This window comes from Chrysemys picta, chromosome 5 (assembly GCF_011386835.1).
Source record: "Chrysemys picta bellii isolate R12L10 chromosome 5, ASM1138683v2, whole genome shotgun sequence".
Lineage (NCBI taxonomy): Eukaryota > Metazoa > Chordata > Testudines > Emydidae > Chrysemys > Chrysemys picta.
This window is the reverse complement of record NC_088795.1, coordinates 59,007,557-59,026,353: the sequence shown is the minus strand read 5'-3', so window position 1 is coordinate 59,026,353 and position 18,797 is coordinate 59,007,557. Positions and strand designations below refer to the sequence as shown.

General features: G+C 42.1%; 1 protein-coding gene across 5 annotated transcripts in view; it reads right to left on the bottom strand.

Annotated features, from left to right (window-relative positions):
• The window catches only part of DCLK2 (doublecortin like kinase 2), a 153,967-nt gene that overhangs the window by 53,634 nt on the left and 81,536 nt on the right, over positions 1-18,797 (bottom strand). For all 5 annotated transcript variants that reach the window (XR_006174410.2, XR_006174411.2, XM_008166098.4 and 2 more), the window contains one exon: positions 15,717-15,811. Coding sequence is in view for 3 of the 5 variants with exons in the window: in XM_008166098.4 (XP_008164320.1) it covers positions 15,717-15,811 (95 nt within the window). In the remaining 2 variants the exon portion in view is untranslated. The remainder of the gene's footprint in view (positions 1-15,716; positions 15,812-18,797) is intronic.

The following is an 18,797-nucleotide window of genomic DNA, read 5'->3' as shown; positions in this document are numbered from 1 at the left end:
GTAAGGACTACAAAAAAATTTACATCTAAGCCATATTCAAAACCTGTAGTAGCCAAGAGTCATTACTACACACAGTTCAGAGGCCAATACACGACGAGTCAGTGGTCTCAGTCCATAACCTAAAATCCACCATCACAACTGGTACTGTTTGTAGTTTCATTAATAGAACTTCCCTCTCACCCTGATTCATAGTCTCTTTAGATTAGCACTGTGGCATGCTGGGAGGGTGGTGTAGGGAGGCTTGCATTGCCACCACTAATTTCTATGTCTAAAAGGAGAACTTCAATATCTAGGGCTAGCAGTCTGGCACCTCTACAAGCACTAAAATTAGCTTTAAATTTAGTGTGGGCAAGGCCGTCCCTACCCATACACAAAGTACGCAGCTGCATAGGGCACCAGAAAATTTGGGGCACCAAATTTCCTGGTGCCCTGCACAGCTACGTGCTGCTCCAGCCCCTGCCTCACCTCTTCCCACCCCTGCTCCGCCCCAGCCCTGCTGCTTCCCCAAAGCCCCCAGCCCTGCCCCCACTCCCCTGAGGACTGCAGCAAGGCTGGGTCTGCACTCACCAGCGGCGGGAAGTGCAGCAACCCGGCCCCAGCCATGCCGCCAGTGAGTGCAGGGGGGTGGTTCCTCCCTGCCCCCCAAGCCAGCCTGCCCTCCCCCCATGGGGCGGAGGGGGCTGCGTAGGGCCCCAGAATAGCTAGGGTCAGCCCTAAGTGGGGTTTTTTTTTAATACTGTTACTGAAGTGAATGCTTAGAACTAAGAGAAACTGAAGTCAAATAACTGTTCTACATCACAGCTGTATACAATGCAGATTTTAATAACTATTATATAGAAAAATAAAGAGAGTAAACATTTTTTAAGGAGAAATTCAGACAAGATGACATTTCCCACAGTAATTCCATTTTACAGGTACTACATGTTAACAGGATCTTCACAACTAATTAAGAAAAGTGCTTTCCTCACATCACACACAGTGATATATAAAGCAATGCAGTGTTATTGTAAAAGGAGGCAGGGACTTGTGCAATTGAAAGCAATCAAACAGTGAAATGATTTATGTACCAGTATGTTAAGTTTTACAAGGCTTCCCATTTCAGTTCAAAACATATGGGTGCTCTATTAAATTAATAGGTATTTAAAAGCACCTTCCTTCCTCCTTTACAAGACACTTCTACCTGTTCCCTGTGGCCCTTTTCCTTGCTTATTTCATGGGTTAATACAGTTCTCACCATTCACCACAAAAGGATTAAAATGCTTCTCTCCCTTAAGCTCAATATCTGCTGAAACAAGGCTTTGCACAACACCCGGGAATGCAAGTGCAGCATTTTCAATTTCAGCTAACATTGTCTCGTTACATTGCTGAATATTTTAAGTCATTAACACTACTGTCAGTGAAGTAACTGAACTGGCAGAAAGATATTGTTAAAGTCTCACATAATGCTAATGAGTGCTCAAGTTTCCAGTGGCATCTAAAGTGACAAAACAGCTAAAGGTACAGTAACTAGATATGGTGCAACTTAATTTTATGAAGCTGCAGAAACAATGCTGCTTATCAGATAGTGTCAGCAGCAACTGGATAGTTACCACTTCCTATTGACAACTTTTAAACAGCAGAAGTTAATTCATAGCGAAAGCAGCATTATCTAGTTGCTATAAAGGAGTTAGGAACTGAATCCAAGTGTCCTGTTTATGACATTAACAGAAGATTGTAATTCAGTCAGTGACTTAACGACTCAGTGCCACGGCTTCTCCAAACGTAAAACGGGGATAATAATGTTGATCCACCTTTGTACAACTGCAAAGTCTGAGTCATCAGCAAAAATATCTACTCTCTCTTTTGGTTATGATTTTAAAATGTCATTGAATAAGTGATAATAGGTGAAGATAGTGCATCATCCAATCCACATTTCTAGACAGCTTCATCCTTGTGAGAGGCAGGATAGTGAAATGTACTAGAATCTTACTCTCTAGTGAGCTGGGATAGAAAGATGTAGGCAAGAATAGCGGAAAGGCAAGAGGAAGGATGGTGGTGTGTGTGATTAAGGCACTAGACTAGGACTCAGGGTGTTAGCCCCAGCTCTGCCGCACTTAATGCATGACTTTGGGCAAGTCATAACCTCTTTAGGCCTAATCCAACACCCACTGAAATCAATGGGAGTTAATGGGCTATGGATCAGATCCTCTGTGCCTTAATTCCTCAGCAGTAAAATTGGGGTAATAATCCTTGCAGTGTTCTGGTGAGGTAGGGAAATAATTCCTCAATGCCTGTGAGGGGGTCAGACACTAAACTGATGAGGAAGGAAAGGGACATATAAGCACTACACTATGTCCTGAGAATCCCCCCCTGTGGGCTTTGTATAGCCCAGTAGACCTACGGATAGGAGTGTTTGTAATGCTCCCACAGTGCTTTATGCTCCTCCAAGCTGCAGGAGCAGATGATGAGCTGTAACTCTTCAAATAACTGTACAAAAACTCTGGATTAATATACACAGGATTCCCCTCCACCTCCATTCTCCAGCCTGGAAAGGTAGATAAATATTCATATTTATCAAAAGTTAGGGGACAGATCATAATCTGGTATAAACTAACAAAGCTGCATGAAAGTCAATGGAGCTTCAACAACTGACACCAACTGAGGGTCTCTCTCAAAATGCTTATCCAAGCTCTCTGTATTTATGGTAGGCTTCATGATGCACATGGCGCTCCCTCCCCATAAAATCTTTCTGCCTCAATCATAGGCACCGACTCCGTGGGTGCTCTGGGGCTGGAGCACCCATGGAAAAAAAAATAGTGGATGCTCAGCGCCCATCAGCAGCCCTGTGGATCAGTTCCTTCCCCTTCCTCCTAATATCTCCCACCCGGTGACCCCCACCAATCAGCTCCTTCCCCTCCCTCCCAGTGCCTCCCACCCGCCGTGATCAGCTGTTCAGCGGTGTGCAGGAGGCACTGGGGGTATGGGAAGGAGCAGAGGGGAGCAGTAAGAGGCAGGGGAGGGTCAGAACAGGGTGGGAAAGAGGTGGGACGGGGGCAGGAAGAGGCTGGACAGGGGTGAGGGCTTCGGGGAAAGGATGGAGTGGGGGCAGGGCATGGGGCAGAGCAGGGGTTGGGCCTGGGGCTCCTGCCTGCTCACCGTTATGGGATTAGGGTGACCAGATGTCCCGGTTTTATAGGGACAGTCCCGATTTTTGGGTCTTTTTCTTATATAGGCGCCTATTACCCCCCACCCCCGTCCCGATTTTTCACATTTGCTGTCCGGTCACCCTATATGGGATCTTTCAGTGACACATCCCCTCCTTTATACCATAGTATGCCATAGTCTATGTGCATATACTTACAAAGCAGAACAACTACATTTATGTTTTAGGATGACCAGCATTTGCAATATCCCTTGAATTTCTTTTTATCCAACAAAATGATAGAACAGCGGGCAGTCTTGTTAAAGAGATTATTTTCTAAAAACTGCCAAAGATTAGAAAGTTATTTTTCTATTCTGTGAAGAGCTAAGGGACAATTCCAGCAGCCAGGTACCCCAATTAAGTTGGCAGGCACAGCTCCATAAGCACTCCCTGCACCACAATGCACATGGAAATTTTGGAGGTGAAATGTGGGAGGAGTCAGGGCACTGGACTTGCAAACAGACTCACCAGTCTACCAGCCATTCCCTATGTAATAAAGGAAAAAACAGGCACAGAAACTCAAACTATATTAGTTAATACAGTGAATATACTATCATTTTGCAGTCTGGAAATGGGAAGGAATCTTCATCTACTCCCAGCCCACACAAACTCCCCACTTCCTGTTCCTTACACAGCACAATCACATGGACCATGCTCTGAGGAGAAGGATTTAGCCCAGAGGACTCTATTCTGCTCTCCAATTTCTGCAACAACTGTCAAAGAATTCATACTGAAAGGCAGAATTTGGCCCTACTTTCTAGGGTGACCATGCAGTAGTTTAATCTTGTGCTGCTAACTAAAAGAGTAGAAATATCTTGTCTCTTAAAAATTGTGAATACATCCATCACTTTAGAATCTAGGCTCCATTCCTGTATCTAGCGATGACTTCTGCTATTAGTTAAAAGTACCGTACATTAGTGTGATGCTGTATGATTGAGATATGACCATTTATATAATTGATATTGCCATTTAAACAATTGCAACACATTTTGTGCAAACTATATCCTGTAAGGTGTCAATGGCAAAGTTAGGATATCCTAAATATGATTATCCTGTTTATATGCATGAATCATTTTTCTATCTTAAGTTATAAATATTGGCTATACGCTGGCTAGGGTTGCCAACGTTCTACTTGCACAAAACCGAACAGCCTTGCCCCACACCCTTCTCCGCCCCTCCTCCGAGGCCCCGCCCATGTCCTGCCCCTTCTCACTCCATTCCCTCCCTCTGTCGCTTGCTCTCCCCACTTTCACTCACTCACTCATTTTCACCAGGCTGGCTCAGGGGAGGGGGTGAGGGCTCCAGGGTGGGGCCAGAAATGAGGAGTTCAGAGTGCAGGAGGGTGCTCCAGGCTGAGGCAGTGGGTTGGCATGCGAGAGGGGGTGAGGACTCCGGCTGGGGGTAAGAGCTCTGGCGTGGGGCGAGGGATGAAGGGGTTGGGGTGCAGGAGGGGCTCCGGGCTGGGGGTGAGTGGAGCCAAGGGGACTATGGCAGGGGACTCTGGGCTGAGGCAGGGGGTTGGGGTGTGGGAGGAGGTACGGGCTCTGGGCTGAGGGTGTGGGTTCGGGGTGGGGCCAGAAATAACAGGTTCAGTGTGCAGGAGAGGGCTCTGGGCTGGGGGGCTCCAGAGTGCAGAAGGGGGCTCCAGGCTGAGGGTTGGAGTGTGGGGGGTTGTGAGGGCTCTGACTGGGGATGCAGGTTCTGGGGTGGGGCTGGAGATGAGGGGTTTGGGGTGCAGGAGGGTGCTCTAGGCTGGTATTGAGGGGTTCGTAGGTCGGGATGGGGTTCAGGGCTGGAGCAGGGGTTGGGGCCAGGAGGAGATCAGGGGCGCAGGCTCCGGGCAGCGCTTACCTCAAGCAGCTCTTGGAAACAGTGGCATGTCCCCCATCCAGCTCCTACACAGAGGCGTGGCCAGGTGGCTCTGTGCACTGCCCTGTCAGCAGGTGCCGCCCCCGCAGCTCCCGGCACTTGGGGCAGGAGCAGCATACAGAGTCCCCTTGCTGCCCCTACACATAGGAGCCGGAGGGGGGACATGCTGGCTGCTTCCTGGGAGCCTGCAAGCCCTGCTGCGCGGTGCCACCAACAAGGACAGTCAACGGCCCAGCAAGCGGCGCTGACAGGAGCTGCAAGGGTCCCTTTTTGACCGGGTGTTCCAGTCGAAAACCAGACACATGGTCACCCTAGTGCTGGCATCCTACATATGTGCTATATTCCTGAGTAACACCCACAATGTAAAATCATTGTGAATGGACTATTCAATTGATGGCCCATTAAACACCACAGTAAGCCACAGAAGAAGCTCGTCCACGCCTGGTGAGCCTTCCTGTGAATGCTTTAGCCAGAATATGGGTAATGGCATGTGACTTGCTCATGTGACCCTGCACTCCATCTTGTGCCTGTACTTTTCAACACACTGAGCCGGGGACTTTGTTTGAGACAGTAAAAATTCCATCCACATGGGAGAAGAGCCAACATCTCCATTTTGCCTCTTCAATGCTCTAATCTCTGGACTATGGATTTACACTAGAGGAATATAGTGACTATGGACTGAGGACTTTCCAATCTTCTGGAAGACACCAGAGACTTTACAAGCCAGCAGTCTGTAACATCACTGCTACAAACCTGATACAAGAACTTTGTAATGATTGTATGTATATGAATTCTTCGACCATTTTAACTCTCTCCTCTTTCTTTTCTCTTATAAATAAACCTTTAGATATTTGATATTAAAGGACTGGCAACAGTGATTGAGTAAGATGTGAGTTATATATTGACCTGATCTTTTGAGATTAGAAGAACCCTTTGATTGATTAAATTAGTTCTCAATAACTACTCATCATAAAGTCCAGTGGCTGGGTGGTGAAGCAAGGGCTGGAATGCCTAAGGAAACAGCATTTTTGACTTGCTGTTAACCAGTGTAGTAAGACAGAAGTTTAGAATAACCACCAGATTAGGGGTGAGTCTGCCTTATTTCTCAGCAGTTTGTCCTGAATCTGGTATTCTCAGCTATGTCCCACTGAGGCACACAGTGGCAGTTAGCACTTTTTTTTGGCGCAGTTTAATAATCTTCACCTCTGCCTTCCCTCAAGTCGCATCCTCAATTCATGTTTTCACATAACATCCAGAGCAAAATCAACACTAAACCAAAGTAACACAGCATTCAGTGACACACAGAAGACGCTTTACAACACATACACAATTTACAAAACTAGTCAATATAGTGTTACAAAGCCTCACTTACACTGCCAAAAAACAAACAAAAAATACAAAAGCTGTTCTAAAAATCAAACCTGTCCAACTAACGTTTTAGCTTCCTCGGGCAGAAATGTGCAAAACCAAAACCTCTGTGGAATAGTATTAATTTTCCACAGCTTCACAAACATCCAACATGCTGTTCTGTATATGGCATTATTTTATAGTGGTTGTTTGACAAAGCTGGAGAAGTTGGGTGACATTCTGATATATGGCCTTGCAACAAGGACACTCACAGTAGATCTGCCTGTGAATTTAAAGCATGTATTTTGGTGCTCAGTGTGACAAGATGCAATGAACACATTAATTTAGCCTAAGGGGTATGGCATGACTAATCATTCTCGTCATCAACCCAATTCCCAGTCATTCATTAATATCAAGAGAGACCTTCATGCCACAGAAACTAGTACTGGGTACAAAGCATGGGAAACCTCATTTTAAAACTAACTTAAAGGAACTAATTTCTTTTCTAATACAGCAGCTTCCCAAAAACCTGTCTGTTTTGGTCACATCAGGAAGCTTATCACCTGAAATTTTAAATTAACTGAAGACTCAAAACAATTAAGCTTATAAAAGTAAAATATTATTTATTGGAGAGAGATGGGACCCACAGCATACAGTGCTATTTCTGCACCACTAAGGTTTCTTTAAGTTCATCCCTAAGGAAATCACCTTGTACAGAAAGTATTTAGTAAGCCATTATACTATATAATTACATTATGACTACATTTGCGGTTGAGTTAATACTGACAGTTATAGTCTGTGGCAAATTAATGCTAGTGAAATTATTTGATTACATTCTACATATTATATTACATTGAATGGTTCTACTGTGTAAGTCCATAAGAAGTGGCTCTAGGAATTTAAAATAACCATTTGCAGTAGCCAGGAGACAAGTGAGTCATGTGGAATTGGATGTGGTTTGCATCTTTATAGTTTATAATTTGTATTACAATGTCATCATAAATCTGCTAACAGTATTTCATAGGAAATACTGTACAAAGAACAACATTTAATTTAACATTTAAATGTAAGACATCCTTTCCCCTTCCCTGGCAGCAGCTATGCCATAAAAATTATGGTGAAATGGTGAATGTTTCCAAAAGACCTAAGAGGAACCCTTTGATTCCCACAAGCTGATATTGTTTTGAGGTTGACTACACAGGTCTTGATATTCTCCAATCTGATTCTTAATGAGTTTAAATATTTATATTATTTCTATAAAGGAAAGGAAGCATCTTTGTGAAGACAAGCTCAGGGCTTTTCCAAAGACGCAAGTGTTCCCCATACACCTTCAAACAGTCAACTGCATGACTACCACAGCAATACAAGGACAGAACACGACGGGAGTGATGAAAAAAGTCAGTGGTATTTCATAAAGCTATTTTAAATCTGGCCAAGGACCATTGAGATAACCCAAAATAAGGCTTACAGAATTACAAGAGGGCCAGACAGCTGCAATGAAATTACCTACTCCCCTAGCCCGCCCCCAACTTTTTCCATATCTAGTTATGAGTAATTATCTAATTCTGGATATAGGTCTTTTATGCAGTCAGTCACTCCAACAAGACAATATGTGGAATAAGATCAACAGATACCTGCTGATGAGACAAAAAAATCCAAACTCTTTCTTTTCTCTCCCCCCGCCCTCACCCAAAAAACATAAAACCAAGCTTAGATTTTCTTGGAAGAGGCTATGAGAAAAGTACTGCAATTCTGTATCAGTGAGACATGTATATAACAACTTTTCTTTAAGGTGTTGCTTGAAGACGACATGTAAATTGGATGCTGTCTTAAATAGAAATGAGTGATAAGGTCTTAACTATGCAGCTGAGAATCTGGAGTGTTATTCATATTCTACATGAAGAGACTAGAAAACGGCTGGAATGCACCTCCAGGTTGGGCAACAAGGCGTTCTCCATGAAGAGCCCTCATCTCTAGAATTTGTTCCCTCCAGATATGAGTCAGTCTGAATTCAGCAGCTTTTAGGCGAAGAGGTATCTGTACAACCTAGATTTTTAATGTCTGTGAGGGTTACCCACCTAACAGTCAACGGAAAGCATGGTCTAGTTGGTGGCCAACTATTTGTATTTGACTATTTTAACTTTTGGAATATATAGTGTGATAGGTATGAAATAGAATATTGAAATAGATAATACATAGCATGGCACTTTAGAAGGCTCATTTGCTAAAGGCTATGAGGGAGTTTCTGAGTATTACAAGAATGTCTTCATTGCTACAGAAGATGACAAGATAACCACCATGAGTGAACATATGCATATGGAAGCGCGGTACTAAGAAGGGGCAGTGAAATAGCCACCATAGTGTTATTTTAGGTTTTCCCACTTTACAAAAAAATAATAAAGCCTATTGCACACTTAAGCTCTAATCCATTTTGATTCATGGGACAAAACTGACAAAAGACTGAGGCTCTAAGCCAGGACAGTTCCAGGACAAAATCCTCACTGTCACTGACATATTGCTTTATATTTGCTTGCTCATTGCCATTCTTGTCCCCGAACCCCATGCTACAGTGAGAGACTCCATTATTTTTGTTTGGTCTTCTGCTTGATTTCAAGTTCTCTTCATTAACTCAATGGGAGAGAGCCTGATATAAATGGGACCCAGCAGTCCCACATTTGGCTGGTGCACTATATATTAAATTCTTCACTTTCCACTGTAATATCAAGTACTTGGCTGGGCTGCATTAGAAATGTTGAAGAACTACGCTGACATTACTGCCATGCAGCTCAAAATCTCTTCAGTAAGAGTGTTCAGAATTCCAAGCCCATCTATGATAGCTGTAAATGGGCTTTACACTAAGTATCATGCTCATGTTTCACTTTCTAGCAGAGACAGTCTAAATCTTCCTATTACATAAGCAGTAAAGATATTTAAATATAAATATCTGAAGGCAGTGTCTAAAGGATTCCTCTTACAAGCTCTATTATTTTTATTTCACTAGAATAAAATGATCAACTTTGTGGAAATATATATATTTTTAAAATTGAACATGCTAACATGATTAAAGGGAAATTAAATTTTTTTAAATCCCACAAGAATATAGGCTCTGATCCAGCAAATCACTTAAGTGCATTCTTAACTTTAAGCATGAGACTAGTCCCACTGATATTAATGAGTTAAGCATGCACGTAAGAGATTTGCTGAATCAGGGCCATAATCAGGCCCTTTGACCGTAGTCATTTGGTCTCAACACATTGAAAAACACACACACACACACACACACACACACACACACACACCTACACCTATTTAGGTGATTAATTGGGTTTCCAAAACTATGCCTCAAAGTTAAAGCCTGTTTATTTACAGAAATTTACAAAGCAATGCTGGGTTTTATGGAACCTAATTTCAGAAGAGACACACAAAACATCAGCTGGACACACACGTCTGCTGGATACACCAATCACCTAAACCGGTTTGCTGCTGTGGTTTTCACCACCTGGATTGTAAAAACAGTTTTAAATGTCAGACAGAAAATTAAACATTTTAGCTGAATTAACCAGCCTGAGATGAGTTTCAAAAACACTTCACAAATCCTGATGTCTATTAATAACCAAACACACACAAGGGAGCATTGGAAAGTCCGAGACCATGCTTAAAAATCTCATAATGTTAAGTACTTTATTCTTCTTTTCCCCTAAATGAATGCTTCTGACAGATTTGATTAACCTTTTCAAATTGGGAGTTTGCTTTTTTTTTTTTTTTTTTAATAAATGGTGCAGTGCTCCCCAGTAGCTGCGGATGTAGTGGATCTGCTGGAGCCAAGGAGAAAACATGCATTTTAAGAGCATTATAGATCTGGGTCACTGGAGATGCCAACCAGAAGGGTTGTACTTTTCAACTGTCAGTCATCAGCTTATAGAAGAGTAAAAAGAACACTGTCTTCCTTGTTAAGTCATCCTGCATTATCCAAGACACTCAAATTTCTGAATGACTCAGCAAATCAGAATCTATGCTGAAAAGTGAAAGTAAGCCTCTCCCCAACACTCACATTATGCACAGTGATCTTCCATTTGGTGCCCACAACTACTACCTTTCATTTCAAAATGCAGGGCCTGCAAGAACACTCTACCAGTCCCTTGTAAACTGAACTTCTAGTGATGTGAAAAAAGTTCAGAGATTTGATTAAAACTAGGGCAGTTAACTCATGCGATTAACTCAAAAAAATTAATCGTGATTTTAAAATTCAACCACTATTAATTGCAGTTTTAATCACACTGAAACAATAGAATACCAATTGAAATTTATTAAATATATTTGGATGTTCTTCTACATTTTAAAATATATTGATTTAAATTACAACACAGAATACAAAGTGTAAATGCTCATTTTATATTATTTTTATTATAAATATTTGCTTTGTAAAAATGATAAAAGAAATCTTTTTAAATTCACATCATACAAATACTGTAGTGCAATCTCTTTATCGTGAAAGTGCAACTTATAAATGTAGATTGTTACATAACTACACTCAAAAACAAAACAATGTAAAACTTTAGAAACTACAAGTCCACTCAGTCTTACTTCTTATTCAGCCAATCGCTAAGACAAACAAGTTTGTTCACATTTACAGGAGATAATACTGCCCTCTTCTTATTTACAATGTCACCTGAAAGTGAGAACAGGCATTCGTATGGCACTTTTGTAGCCAGAATTTACGTGACAGATATGCTAAACATTCATATGCCCCTTCATGCTTTGGCCACCATTCCAGAGGACATGCTTCCATGCTGATGACGCTCATTAAAAAAATAATACATTAATTAAATTTTGACTGAACTCCTTGGGAGAGAATAGTAGGTCTCCTACTCGGTTTTACCCGCATTCTGCCATATATTTCATGTTATAGCAGTCTGTAGCAGGGCAGTCACCCCGCTCCGGTCCTGAAGAGGTTAAAACAGCCCTGGGAAAGGGCTGCCCCTGGGAAAGGGCTGCCCCGGGGAGCCAATAGGGTAGGCTGATTGGGAAGGCAGCCACAGCAGGGGCCACGCCCAATTAGGAGACAGCTGGCCCTATAGAAGGGCTGTGAGCCAGGAGCTGGGGCAGTCTCTCTCTAGCAGTGGAGGGAGAAGGACCTAGCTGCCTGGGAGCAGGGTACCAGAGGTAGAGCAGTGCTGGGGAAAGGCAAGAGGAGCTTGGGAGCTCCAGCCTGGCAACTCCCCAGGCTGCAGGCCTTGTGCAAGGCGTAAAGAAGGTACTGGGGCTGCAGAAGTGCAGTCTGGGGTTAGGCAGTGGCAGCTGGCCAAACCCCCTTGCCAATGATGAGTGGCCATGACAGACTGCAGTTTGCCCCAGTGAGCAGGGGCTAGATGATGACTGGCAGTAGCCACTGAGGCAAGGTGGGTGAGAGGGTTGGGGGTTCCCCTGGGAGGGGAGACCCAGAGTAGTGTGGGGGTACTGCAGTGGGTGAACCCCGAGGTAAAGGCCACCAGGGGCCAGGAGGGAGACTGGGCCAGTGGCAGGTGAGCCACCAGCCAGCAGAGAGTGCTCCAGACTGGAATCGAGCTTATCTCCAGGATCACCAGCAGGAGGGGCCGCACCAGAGAGTCTCACATCGCAACACAGTCCCAGATAATGACCCAGCACATGTTGTTTGTTTTAAGAACACTTTCATTGACAAAACCAATGTGAGATTTCTAACAATAGCTACAGCATTCAACCCAATGTTTAAGAATCTGAAGTGCCTTCCAAAATCTGAGAGGGATGAGGTATGGAGCATGCTTTCAGAAATCTTAAAAGAGCAAACACTCTGATGTGGAAATTACAGAACCCAAACCACCAAAAAAGAAAATCAACCTTCTGCTGGTGGCATCTGACTCGGATGATGAAAGTGAACATGCATCAGTCCGCTCAGCTTTGGAACAGAACCCGTCATCAGCATGGATGCATGTCCTCTGGAATCATGGTTGAAGCATGAAGGGATATATGAATCTTTAGCACATCTGGCACATAAATATCTTGTGACACTGGCTACAACAGGGCCACATGAACACCTGAATTAGCACAATGACATTCTGGATCAAAGTTTATCAGGGCAGAAAAAAGCCCCTCTATAAAAAGATAAGCTGTTCTTCTTTCAAGAGTTTGTTTCCTGTGATTGGTTTTCTGTCCCTGAGAGTACCATTTCCATGGATCCAGTACACTGAGAAGGAGAGGGAAATCCTTGGGGAGTGAAACAATTCTTCATTTTGCTTTGAAGAAAAAGTGGTATGAACAGAATATGATGTAAGGGTCAAGGTCTGTGATCAAGAAAGAAATTGCTACTAAAGTCACTATGATTTGCTATTTTACTGCCCTGATGGCTGGAATTATCACTCAAGCTCTGCCCTGGTCTTTAGCATTTATTATCCAACTTCAATCCTATGGTGAAATACGCCATGTACTTAATTTGCCATATACTTTGCTCTGGAGATCAAGAAGCTATTGGCGTTGCAAGGGTATTGTGTTTGCAGCTGCTATTCCTGCATGATCATTTCAATAAGTTGAAAATCAACCCTGATTTGTTCTCTTCTTCCAGACAAAAAGACCTCATCATAATTGTCCCCAATGATTATGCAACACTAGACACTGTTACCAGAATTGTTATCCACTTTAATCAAAGAAACGACAGTTTATTTTCTATACAGAATATCAATTGCCATTGAAAAGGGGAGCTCAATCAGCAGTACAGCATTCGTAAGTAACCGTAACTTGTCTTTTTTATAAAACTGTGGAGTAGAATGAGCATTTGGGTCTGGGTTTTAAAAACCATAAAAAAACAAAAACAAGAAGGGAAGTGTCATAGGAGAACCCTGCCCTTTGAATTCCTGAGAGCTACTGCATGAATTGTTGCACGTGCACACACACAAAACCAACAGCAATTTTTTAAATACCTTCTTAATTCTGTCTGTTAATATTATACATATTAATACACATGCCTACAATGAAATCAGCAGCCAAAACATTAACTTTTCAAACAAACCAACCCTCAGCATATCATCTTGTGCCTTCAATGTGATAAATGTTCTGTCATAGTTTCAACATCTGCATTTTTTCCTCAGCTGCAATCACGGTCACTTCCTGGACAAAAACAACGAGGAGTCCTTGTGGCGCCTTAGAGACTAACAAAATTTATTTATTATTATTAAGGTGCCACAAGGACTCTTCGTTGTTTTTGCTGATACAGACTAACACGGCTACCACTCTGAAACCTGTCACTTCCTGGACAACGATTCCTTGCACCTTTAATACAAGTGCAGGAAGCCAGCCTGTGCATGTAAGAGCACAGTGTGCAACAGAGGACATCACCAGTGGGATATAGCAAGGACTGCAAAGGCCCAGCAAAACAATAAAATTGAATTTTTCTTTTTCATAGATGGACAGGTCAAACCAAACACAAATACAATGGCCTCCTAAAAAGCACAGGTATAACAGTGTTACAATATTTCTCTTACTATTTTTATGTCAATTCTTTGACTCTCATGCATGCTTGTTGGAATACTTCCCAGAAACAGATGAGTGTTGGGAATACATCCCAGAAACAGAAACAAGTGTTGTGACAGAATGCATTAACTCCTTTTGGCATTGACCCCAAGATGAACCAGCTAAGCATACCCATCTCTCTAGTGACCAAAACACAGCTGGAGTCTACTTCTGAATAGCTGCATACCAGTGGGAAAAATGAGAGGTAGCTACTACTTTGGTAGGTACTTTATGTTTTTTGGATGATTAGTTTGTTTTTGCCATTTTTCAACTCTGATGATGCATGCATGGCTTATTTGACATGAAAATCCATTAGTACCAAGTATCGACTGAATTCAAAAATGGAAAATTACTGCAGAAGCTACTTGAGTGAAACTGACAGTGAAAGGGAGAAAGGACTTTCCATTTGATTAAAAATAGCTTGTTACGATCAGAAATTATCTCTATTAAAAGCAATCAGAATAGTAATTATTTATAATTCTACATTAGTAATTTCATTGAGGTAAATGAGATAAAGCAGAAGAAATTGTTAAAATGTAGAAGCTGAAAAATCTTGTAAATAAGATACCCTCAATTCCACCAATATTGGTGTTTTATACCATAAGCAACTTCAGGATACAATACTGGAGATTTTTTGAGCCAAATTCTGATTTAAGATACAAGTAAAAACTGCTATTGCTCCTACACACACGTCATTTTTTCAAAGACAGAGTGCATAGCAAGAGATCAGTCTAAGCCCGTGTGCGAAGAGAAACTAGTATAGCTCAGCACTGTAGACTCCATGCAAGAGAAGCACATCAAAATTACTACCAAGAACCAAGTAATTTAAGAATATACTGGAACTTATCACGTCAATCAAAATTCCTTTCTAGCAGGCTCACTGGGGAAGCCTGCCAGAAATCAGTGCAATATGCAGTCGAAATAGACAAAGATTCAATAATAATTAGTATGTCAAAAAACCCAAACCTGAGTACCACTCTAATTGTGATCTGTCCTTTCTATGCTCTCTAAATTGAGAGAATTATGTTTGATGAAATTATGCATCCTCTTTACAACCATTATGTTCAACAATGGGAGCTGCAACTTAGAATGATCAGGGAGTGAATCCTCTAGTGCACTTGGAGAAATGCTGCAATTTATGTATTCACTAGAAAATTCTCCTACAAAAGACAGTAGCAAAAGTCTCACCACCATTCTAGTCCCACACATAAGGTAACAGGGCCAGAGCCCTGGTAAAGGGAAAGCCATGGTTTCACTAGGGGAGGATTCTCTTGGCGCAGGCACTGTGGAAGCCCGCCAGCTGTAAGGCTGCCCTCAGAGAATCCCCTAATAAGCCCTAATGTAAGGGGCAAGAAGAGTTTGCCAGGGGTGAGAGGGGCATGTCGGGGTGGGGCAGCAGCATGCAGTGTTGCAGCCCATAGAGCAGCCCTGGGAGGTTACTGGAGCTTTAGGCTTTCTAAGTTGCATGGGAAGGGAGGGATCAAGTAGGCACAGAGATGGCTCAAAGCCACCAGTGCCCCCCCCCCCGTGCCCCCATAGACTCAGAGTTCTATGCTGCACCTCTGAGAGGTACATCACAGAATCTCACCCCAAATCTGCCAAGTAACTTAAATCAATAATTAAACCAGCAAGAATGGCTTATGGTCTAGAAATAGTTTTTGATTTCTTGTAGGTATGTACATACTTTTGATTTTTATTCTTGATCACCACCTAGAACTTTGTTCCATTAGTAAGGGGTTGATAATTAGCATGAAAGTTTCAGTTTCTGCTGCAAAAGACCAAGGTGTGCAATACCTACCTTGAGTCCCCGAAAGCTCCCCGGGCTGGTTGGTGAAGAGCTGGAGGACTTAGTAGATTTTGGAGTGGATATCTGGCTGCTGGGTGTTCCATTGACTGACCAGAGCAACAAAGGCAACCAAGAGGAAGAAAAGATTATTAAAAAGATAAAAACACAAATGCCTTTTGCAATATAATGTGCCTCTCTGAGGTATTATCTGAGTTTACTCACATAAAGACTAAATAGGCCCAATCCCAGCATCTCAGAAAGAATCATAAAGTCCAATACAGTATCCTTTGCTCACTCAAACGCCCATTGGCTGGAAATTGGCTGCATCCTTTGCACATACAAAACACTGCATTTCTATTCCGGTTTCACGAGAGCCAGTCTGCCTGTTGCCAATGGAAGGTTTGGGTACACAAAGATAGGAGGATTGGGTCTTTAAGTTGCATAATTTATTGTGGTACCATAACAAAATATTAAAGAGATACAATTCAGGTTGCCAAAATTTGACCTCCCTTTTCCTCTTCCCCATTTGCAAAGTCAACTTAATACTTTATAGGTGATTTGTGTTTTCATTTAAAATAAAGTGTGTGTGTTTTGGGGACCAACCCGTACTAGACTACAGGTTCTTAACTGAACCCTTAATAATAGAGCATTGTGTGTAGCAAAAACATTTTCAAAAAAAGTTAACATTTCAATTTTGAACTTTCAAGGAGTTACTAAAAAGCATCAATGAGAAAATTCTCAGCTAACAGAAAAATTCTCCCTCCCCACAATCTCGGATGTCAAGAACCTACCCATTTTAACCCCTCTAATTATTCAGGACCTAATAAAACCTCCACTGTACTCCTATTGGCTTGAGGGGCAGTTAGCTCAGGTCCTACATTCTTCCAAAAAAGGGCTAAATCGGTGTCATTCATAATACTGACCAAAGGAGTCTCTATTAAATGATGCAATGTATTGCTTCTGCATCCAATCCTTGTTTGCCCGAGGAGAGGAAAAACTGATCAGGAAACTAAAGAGCAAAAAAAATAACACCACTTCACAGGGGGAGAAAGTTTCTCCTTTAAGAAAAACAAAAACCTGCCAACAAAACATTTTGTTTCCATGGAAACACAAGTAACCACCTACACTTTTTCAGATGTGTGAAGAATTTCTCTAATGGGCTATGCACTACTCTTTTAAGCACCACCATTGTTTTTTGCTGTGCGAATGCCAGCCAACATACAATACTGAACTTCTCTGGGAACTGAGGAGTCTTCCTACACAGCTCTATTTTATTTTGTAATGCTTGAACAGTTGTGATCTCAGTGGTTACTGAGACTACACAGCAGCTCCACAGCCTTAACAAATGATCCTCCCGAATGTGCATGATGCTAGGTTAAAAATTAAGCACCATTTATCTAGGGAATCGGTCTTCTTGGAATCTGATGACCATCCCAGTTTTATTCCTGACTCTGCTATTGAATCACTAAGGGGTTGATCCTACATTACTAACATCAATGAAAGTTTTACCACTGGCTTTAAAGAGAGCAGGACCAAGCACCTTATGATCCCGGACAAGTCACTCTGGAGGAGATTTTCAGAAACATCTAAATGGTGCACAAGTCCCACTGAATGTCCCTTAGAGTCTTGGGAAGATCTCCTCTCTCACTCTTACTCAGACATCCCTTTCACAAAATGGGGATAATAACGCTTCCTTAATTTCATAAATTGCATGAAAAGGCTTAAGTGTTAGTTATTATTTTATACTGTACTTCCTGGAAAGCCATATAAGAACTTCAATTTTAAAATTCTATCAGTAAAACAAAAAACAAAAACAAAAACAGCCTGTGAACATAAAAGAAGGTTGTGTAGAGAATTCTGCCTGAAATCAGTTAAATAGTGCTATAGGAGCAGAAACTGTCACTTTTATTAATAAACTCATTTTACATAGTTTATAGGAAGCTCACAATCTTGTGCCTGCCTTGGTATGTTTGGGCAGCCCTGCCTATGTGATAACTTTTACCTCGGTTTGTAACCAGTTAGTACCATATTTGTCTCTAAACCATTACATGCACAGCATGGTAAACACTTAGTCACTGTGTCAGCTGACCATATTTTGCCATTGTCAGAGGCCTAGGCCGGGACATGGTGGTCTCCCTGTAACTCATTCATAAAACTCAGGTTAGGTGTGGAAAGGACCCCTAACCAGGTCTGTGCAATGGTTTGCCAACTGGTTTTCCTTCCTCCCAGCAATCTGAAGTAAGACATCCCAGAGTACATTGCCCCTTGGGCTGCTGGTGTTGTTCTGCATGCTGCTCTCCCCCGACTCTAATCCCTTGCAGATGCAGTATAGGATAGCTGCCCCAGAGATGTTTAGTAGCTACACAGTATTGTGCTGGAGACAACACAAGAAGAGACTGACTTAAGGATAGATATCAACCATGTTTTCTGCAACCACTCTGGATGAGTGCTAGAACATAGTTGTAACTCTAGTGAGAACAGATCCGTAGGGCCCAATCCTGGGGAGAGGGGCTGAGCCCCCTCAGCTCCCAAGAAGTGGAGATGTCACATGGACAGACTTTAAGGAAAAGGAGGAAAGCAGCTGCCAATTGAAACTGGAATACCTTCCTTTGACATTCTCAATAAAAAGAGTCAGTCATACTTTTATGGATTTCTAACTTGTTTGTTGCTGCTGATTGTTGCGTGAGTACACAAAGCTTTTCTTTTCTAAATCAGTTCTCCAGTTGTAGGCACTTTAGGAGCAGGGTTTGTGTCTTTCTATATAATGTGTGGTAGCAGCAAGCACATTTTGAGTATGAGTTATAATACAAATAAATACATTTCCTTTTCCCCAGTTCCTTAAATGGAATATGCAATGCCACAATTAAACAACACTAAAAGATTTTTTAAATTTGTTTTTCCAGTGTGGTCCAATTTTGTAAGCCACTTGCCAATTAAGAATATATATATTTATGTGGGAAATGGAGGTGGTTGGGGTTTTTTTTTTGTTTAGGACACGGCTGACCCATTTTTCCACATAAATACATTGTCAGATTGTAGATCTAGGACTTAGACTTAAACAGCAGAGATCCAAGAAAAACTATATTTATTTCA